The sequence below is a fragment of the Capsicum annuum genome, chromosome 10, assembly GCF_002878395.1.
Source record: "Capsicum annuum cultivar UCD-10X-F1 chromosome 10, UCD10Xv1.1, whole genome shotgun sequence".
Lineage (NCBI taxonomy): Eukaryota > Viridiplantae > Streptophyta > Magnoliopsida > Solanales > Solanaceae > Capsicum > Capsicum annuum.
Window position 1 is genome coordinate 169,718,130 of NC_061120.1, and position 7,889 is coordinate 169,726,018.

Consider the following 7,889-nt stretch of genomic DNA (forward strand, 5'->3'; position numbering starts at 1 on the left):
ATACTATCCATATCATAAATGACTAAACAAAATGTATATACTAAAATTTATATTTTAAAAACATACTCCCTCCATCTCATTTTACCCGTCCCAAATTTCCTAATCTGATGTCGCATTTTATACTTGTCCTTTTTTTACTTATCAGACAAGACAATTTCTTTTTCCATATTTTACCTTTTGCATTAATTACTTTTTTAAAAATTAAAATATAAATATCATTTAATAGGTTTACTATGGTAAACTAGTCATGTTATTTATTATTTTTCTTAATAGTTATGTCATCTCAATTTGGGACAAGTAAAATAGGCCGGGAGAGTAATTAATAAAATTAATTTGATAAAATAAATATTTTACAGTCAACAATCCCACCATTTTGAAAGTGAGAGGGTAGTAAGTACAATAGTGTAATATTCTTACTTTTTCATGTATCTAAAGTCAACTCCTCCATGTCTTTTTTGGCTTTCTGTTTTCTATCTCTCCACCTTTTTCCTCTTCTTCTTGTCAATTTAAATGCTAAGGCCACAGCACCAATTATAAACTTTCAAATTTCAATCTTGATATTCCTCACTTCTTCTCTCATGGAACCTTTATTCTCTCCTAATTATTCACTTTCAAACATTATTTCTTCATAAAATTTTCGAAATGTCTTACTTATATCTTGGTTTAAGGTCGAACAACTAGCTATTGCTGGATTGGACGTCTATCTATCTATCGAAAAAATCGAATTTATTAGAAAAAAAAAAATGGGAAACGGTATTGGGAAGTTGAAATTTTGTTTTGCAGGAGATGTTGGAGAAATATCTAAGAGACACCATGATATTAGCGTAGACTTGTATGATACACTTGACAAGGGATTAGGCCATTCTTTTTGTTACATATTGCATGATTCATCATACAAAAATCATCCTTTTATAGAAGACTCTTCTTCTTCTACTACTACCACTATCTCTAGCACTAGCACCACCAGTAGCAGTAGCCAAACAACTGTGTTTCGCACCATTTCTGGTGCTTCTATCTCTGCCAACACTTCTACACCTCTGTCCACCTCGCTCTTTGACGTGTGTGCTTCTAATGCGTATATTGAGAAGCCTTCAGCTTTCGAGAGCTCTCAGTGGTTTTCTTCTTTTCCTCTTCAGCCAATTCCCCGGAAGTCAATCCCCTCTGTCTGTTCGGGCCCAATTCCCCGAGTGTCCATCACGGGCTCGGGCTCCATGGAGAGAGGATTCTTGTCCGGCCCGATAGAGCGGAGCTTCACCTCCGGACCGTTGGAGAGTCAGTATGATCATCAGCAGCTCCAGAGGTACAAACCTGAGGGTAGTAAATGGGATTTGGTTAGGAATTTAAAGAAAGTTTTGTCAAGTTCTCTTTTGGTAGAGAAGAACACTAATGGGATTAATGGCCCTTTGAGTAGTGAAAACAGTTTGGATGAAGATGATCATGAGGATAATAATTCATTCCGAAGTCGAAATGTGCAGTGGGCTCAGGGGAAAGCAGGGGAAGACAGAGTACATGTGGTGATTTCTGAGGAACATGGATGGGTGTTCGTTGGGATTTATGACGGATTTAATGGACCTGATGCTACTGATTTTTTATTGAAAAATCTATACTCAAATGTCTTCAAAGAACTCAAGGGATTGCTATGGAATGACAAGTTAGAATCATCCGAAAATCTCATGTGCAACGAGACTTTTGTCGTTCAGAATCAAGAATTTGATCAATCGAAATATGCAGGTATTAACCATTTAGACGTGTTGCACGCGTTATCAGAGGCGCTGAGGAGAGCCGAGGCATCATATTTGGAGATAACAGACACGATGGTGGAAGAAAACCCCGAGTTAGCCTTAATGGGATCTTGTGTTTTAGTGATGTTGATGAAAGGCAATGATATTTACTTGGTGAATGTTGGTGATAGCAGAGCAGTTTTGGCTCAAGATCCTGAAATCGATCGCTCCATTGGTAACTTGGGACGAATAAATGAGGAGAGTCGAAATAGCATTGATGCACTCTACAGAGTTGATTCATATAGAAAACATAATCTTAGTTCTTGTCAACTCACTATGGACCATAGTACATCTGTTAAAGAGGTACCATCTCCGTTCTTGTACTAAAATTTCAATTTTTGGTGTTTCACAGATTAATACTCATGCTTGCTTGGTAAATTGTTGCAGGAAGTTCTTAGGATTAGAAGTGAGCATCCAAGTGATACATCTGCTATCAAAAATGGCAGAGTGAAGGGTTCTTTAAACGTTACTCGCGCTTTTGGTGCAGGCTTTCTTAAACAGGTATTCTTAACTTTCACATTACACTTTTCGCATGTATGATCATAAGTCATAAAAATGCCTGGCATGCCCTTCAAATTATCGAACTTCTCTAAAATCGTTATTAGTCATCGTGTTAATGTAATTTCTACTTGTATGGTATTACAGCCTAAATGGAACAATGGACTGCTAGGGGTCTTTAGAATAGACTATGTTGGAAGTTCGCCGTATATCAATTGTATACCATCATTATACCACCATAGACTTGGCCCAAGAGACAGATTTCTGATCTTATCATCTGATGGACTTTACCAATACTTCACCAATGAAGAAGCAGTCTCTGAAGTTGAGACCTTCATGTCTATATTCCCCGATGGAGATCCCGCACAACATCTTGTTGAAGAAGTGTTATTTAGAGCTGCAAAGAAAGCTGGTAAATAGCTGTACTTATGACATTTCTGAGTACTAAATTCTTATAGAAATCGAACTAATTTAAAAAAACTTTTGTTCCACGATTTTGTAGGCATGAACTTCCACGAGTTACTTGATATACCACAAGGGGATCGTAGGAAGTACCATGATGATGTCTCGATTATCATCATATCATTCGAAGGAAGGATATGGAGATCATCCGTGTAAGTGTAAATCAACTTTATAAAGGAAGACTTTTGTGTGAGGTATATAAGTGGTAGGATGACTTTGCTACCACAATCCAGTGAGATTCAGCCCTTTGTTGCTCTGACTAGTCCCCATATATAAAAGAATACACTTAGAAGAGTTCAAGCTAGTTCTGCTCAATCACTTTTGTTACACAAATGATGTTTTTGCTAAGGGGGGTTGTAGAAAGGTGCCAATAAAGTTGTCCCTTTTCCCTTCAAAAATGAAATCTTAGGATATTTGTAACAGAATATTGTGCTCTTTGTACATATATTCCTAAATGTGCCCATCACACAACCTGATACCTCAATACACTCGACTGATTGGTCGAAAATTTGTTTATTTTTCTCCATACTTTTGGTCTAGTTTTAGATTATACAAATCTTCTACTTACTATTTTGAACATATTATATGTTATCCAAGAAGAATCTGTAGGAGGAATAAGGATATTGTATATGGCATAATGCTAAAGCAACTGAAATGACAAGAAGGAATGGTTGAAATTAGAAGTGCTGGTGGAATTCTTTTGCCACTCCTATTAGTATTATCCATATGTTGTTGGGGGATATATGAGTTTCAAAATATAAAACAATTAATTGTTGGTGGAAGCTTGAATTATACTACTGATTTTGTCTTCCATTTCAAACAGCCTCATGGTTTACTTTTGCTTATAGTTTAATCATGAATGATCCTAGTAGACCAAGTTGTCTAACTAAACCTGCCCAATATTGGTCACCACCATGATTATGAAGTGGGTAAAAATCACGTAGATTAATATTGGTGGAGATAAGATTTTCATTCTCAAAAGTCCAAAAAAACAAAAAAAAAAAGATATTTAATAAGTATTATATTAGACAAGAAAAATGATGGTTCAAATGATAAGTATCCTCTACCTCCAATCCTAAAGTTTTAGATTCGAGTGATAAGAGAGCAAAAAGTGCTTCTAGGAGGGTTAAAAAAATGTATATATACTTACAAGATAGCTGGGGCTCTATCAGAAACAACCCCTTTACTTCTTCATCCGAGGTAGTAGTATGAACTGCATACACTTTACCCTCTCCAGACTTCACTTTGCAAAAATACACCTGGTATGATGTTGTATAGTAAAAGGTGTCAATTGATTCCCCTTGACCAAGTGTAGCTTCGTCCTCAAGTATAATTTTCTAGCAAAAAAGTATTCATTGATTCCCCACGAACAAGTATAATTTCTCCCCGTGAAAATGAGGGTTTAAATATCAACATAGACAAAAAAGGTTATAGATGACTATTTCTGTCAAAGCCTTAATAGACAAAATTACGTACTCCAACTATTGCTTAGTGCCAGAACTAGAAGTTCAAATAAGGGTATTCAAAAAATAAAATTCTTATTCAAAGGGGATTCAAAAAATTTACCGTAAAAAATTATTTTTTGCTCATTTAAATTATAGTATAATTTTTCAACGAAGAGAATCAACCCTCTTACACCCTTATCCCTTTGCCTCTAGCTACGAAGGTTGTAGATATGCGATGATAGTCGAGATATGCACAAATTGAGCCGGACAATCTTGTTGATAAAGAAAATTGGTCATAGCCAATCTGGTTATTTTGTGGAAGAATTTTGAATTGAAATTAAATACGAAAAGACAATCTGACACCACAGTTCACTAATTTGTGCTTTTTTTTGTTTTATTACTGAAAAGCCTCGAAAGATCACTAGAGTAAATGCTCTTATAATTCAAATTTCAAGATCCACTAGAATTCTCCAGTTTAAGAAGACTTTCACTACTTAATCCTCTATTACTCCTTAAATGGAAAGTAGTTGGGCCAAAATGGAGATAGTCAATTAGTCTCATGATTGTTCCAAATAAATAAATAAATAAATAAATAAAGCTCATGATTTTAATAAACATAGTCAATTAAGCCTTGATTTCAATAAAACATACGCGTTTTCTTTGCTAATCCAATCCACTAAGAGGGGAGAGGATAAAAAAAAAAACCTATAAGTCATAGCTTGTGACATATGAAATATTGAGAAAGTAGGTGCACATCGAGCTAGTAAGAAAAACATAAACAGTAGCACCTGACATGTTTGCAAAATATTACTTAGTTTGTTAGAATTTACTTGATACATTTTCTTAATTTGTTCTAAAATGAATGTTATATATGTTATATGTCTATTTGTAGAAATAATTTAAATTTAAAATGATTTACAACAACACAACTATTAAAGACGTGCTTTGGACTATAAATTCAAAAGTCATTCATCGTTTTCTTAAATTTTATATCAAATCAAATAATATTACATAAATTATATTCTCTCCGTTATTGACTTGACACTTCTTGTCAAAAATACAAAATACTAGCTAATTACAGTAAGAATATTAAAGAACTAAGCAACTGGTAGCATTCATTTAGAGAGAGAATAATTGCAATTCTCATAGATTCAGATTTTGTTAGCTTACAATGAAAGCAAATGAGAGTATTTATAGACTCCAAGTCTCAACTCACTATCACTCAACATGTGTTTGTTATAACTAACTCTAATCAACCCTTCACTCTTTTAGCTTTATTTTCTTTAGCTAGATATTTCCAACACACCCCCTCAAGCTGGAGGGTGAAAGACATCGAGAACTCCTAGCTTGGACAACAAAAAATGATGTTGTGATGCTCCTAGAGCCTTTGTAAGCATATCTGCAAGTTGGAATTAGTAGAGAGGTACACTGGCTGAATTAGACCTTCTTTGAGTTTTTCCCTGATAAAATGACAATCGATTTGTATATGTTTGGTTCGTTCATGAAAGATTGGATTAGCGGCAATTTGCATAGCAACCTTGCTATCACAGTAAAGCTGAATTGGAATAGGTACAACGACACCAAGATCCTTCAATAAACCAACCATCCAAATGATTTCTACCACAGCACCTGCCATGCTCCTGTACTCGGCTTCTGCTGAACTTCGACTTACAGTGCTTTGCTTCTTGGATTTCCAAGAAATCAAAGATGATCCTAATTGGATTATGTAACCTATAACTGATCTTCTCGTATTTGGACATGATGCCCAATCGGAATCACAATAAGCAACTAATTATATAGCTGATCCTTTCTTGAAGAAAATTCCCAGACTAGGTGAACTTTTCACATATTTGATTACCCTTAAAGCAGCCTCCCAGTGCAATTTCTTGGGTTGTTGCATAAGCTGGCTTAAGAATTGCACTGTGAAACAAATATCTGGTTGGGTGATGGTCAAATAAATCAGTTTTTCAATTAATTTTTGATAACAAGAAACATCACTGAGAAGAGGATTATCTGTTTTATTGAGTGACTGATCATGCTCAGCAGTAGTGAGTTTGATGTTCTACTCCAGTGGTGTAAAAACAAGTTTAGACCCTCAAAATCCAACATCAACAATGAGGTCTAAGATGTATTTTCTTTGGTTTAGCAGAATTCCATGAGTTGATCTGAGAACTTCTATCCCCAAGAAGTATTTTAGCTCACCTAAATCTTTCACATTGAATTGACTATGCAAGTAGGTTTTTGCATCCTTAATCAGAGAAGGATTGTTACTTGTAAGCAATATATCATCAGCATATATCAATAGAATCACAATATCATCACCCTCTTGTTTGGTGGATAACGAGTGGTCATGAGAGCTTTGAGCATATCCAGCCTCTAAAAGTACAGTGGTCAATTTAATATTCCACTGTCTAGAAGCTTGTTTAAGACCGTAGAGAGATTTGAGCAGCCTACATACTCTAGTCTCTCCTTGGCTATGAAAACCTTGAGGTAAGGACATATACACTTCTTCATAAAGATCACCTTACAAGAAAGCATTGCTCGCATCCATATGGAAGAGATCCCAACCTTTGGAAGCAACCACACTAATCACTGTTCTAACAGTACCCATCTTTGCAATCGGAGAAAAAGTATCATGGTAGTTCAATCCTGCTTGTTGAGTGTATTCTTTTGCAACCAACCGAGCCTTGTACTTGTATATAGAACCATCCGCTTTAAGTTTGACCTTATAGACCCATTTCGAACCAATAGGACGCTTCCCAGGTGGAAGTGGAACCAGTTACCAAGTCTTATTTTCCTCAAGGGCACTGATCTCTTGCTGCATAGCCTCAACCCAAGCAGGTTGTTGAGAAGCTTCTTGGAAAGATTTCGGCTTTTGAATATCTGAAAAACAACTTAAGTAGGCTTGATATAATGCAGACAAATGGGAATACGCCAGATAATCTCCAATAGGATAAGTACAATTGCTAGAAGGTTTCACTGAAGTCACATAGTCATTAAGCCAAGTAGGTGGTTTTGTCTTTCTTGCTGGTCTTCTCTGATCACAGGTATTAGCAGGTGGGAAAACCAGCACCTCCTCAGGATTTTTATTACCCTCAACTATGGTTTCATCAGAAGGTAAATGATCAATTGAATCAGGAACTTATTCCTGCAGATCAGTACCAGAGGGAGTAGATGATACATCTTCAATGACCACAGAGAAAGAAGTAGTGTTGGGAATAGGAAAAATAATAGGTGAGTACTGAAGCAAATCTGTCGTGTCAGTGTTGGGATAATTTTCCTTATGTTGGAAAGGAAAAACATACTCATGAAAGGTCACATCCCTGCTCACAAAGATGGTACCTGTGTAAAGATTATACAATCTGTAGCCCTTTTGTGTTTCTGAATATCCCAACATAACTGACTTCTTAGCTCTTGCCTGAAACTTATCACCTTTAGGCAAGTTACTAGCATAGCAGAGACAACCAAACACTCGCAGATGATCAAGTCTTGGTGGTTTAGCATGAAGTAGTTCATAAGGGGATTTACCACTCAACACCTTTGAAGGTAGCTTATTTATCAAGTACACTGCTGTCTTGACAAAATCACCCCAAAATCTGATTGGCATTCCACTCTGAATGAGACAAATCCAAGAATATCTACTATGATCATCAACTAAGGTCACAAAGTAATACTTGTTATCATATGTGGGCGTTTTATATGG

At 35.8% G+C, this 7,889-nt stretch overlaps 1 protein-coding gene across 1 annotated transcript; it reads left to right on the plus strand.

The window, feature by feature from the left end:
- The first annotated feature begins 475 nt into the window (after window positions 1-475).
- On the plus strand, window positions 476-3,533 carry LOC107877943 (probable protein phosphatase 2C 4). Its single transcript, XM_016724767.2, has 4 exons — window positions 476-2,084; window positions 2,169-2,282; window positions 2,427-2,691; window positions 2,782-3,533. The coding sequence occupies exons 1-4, from the start codon at window positions 744-746 to the stop codon at window positions 2,895-2,897; spliced, it is 1,836 nt and encodes a 611-aa protein (XP_016580253.2). The 5' UTR covers window positions 476-743; the 3' UTR covers window positions 2,898-3,533.
- The last annotated feature ends 4,356 nt before the right edge of the window (window positions 3,534-7,889 follow it).

What these genes read in the sequence shown, in the direction of transcription:
- LOC107877943 (XM_016724767.2), top strand. Translation starts at nt 744, where the DNA reads ATGGGAAACGGTATTGGGAAGTTGAAATTTTGTTTTGCAGGAGATGTT. An exon ending in ATAGTACATCTGTTAAAGAG is followed by an intron (nt 2,085 to 2,168) that starts GTACCATCTCCG and finishes AAATTGTTGCAG; the next exon opens with GAAGTTCTTAGGATTAGAAG. An exon ending in GTGCAGGCTTTCTTAAACAG is followed by an intron (nt 2,283 to 2,426) that starts GTATTCTTAACT and finishes ATGGTATTACAG; the next exon opens with CCTAAATGGAACAATGGACT.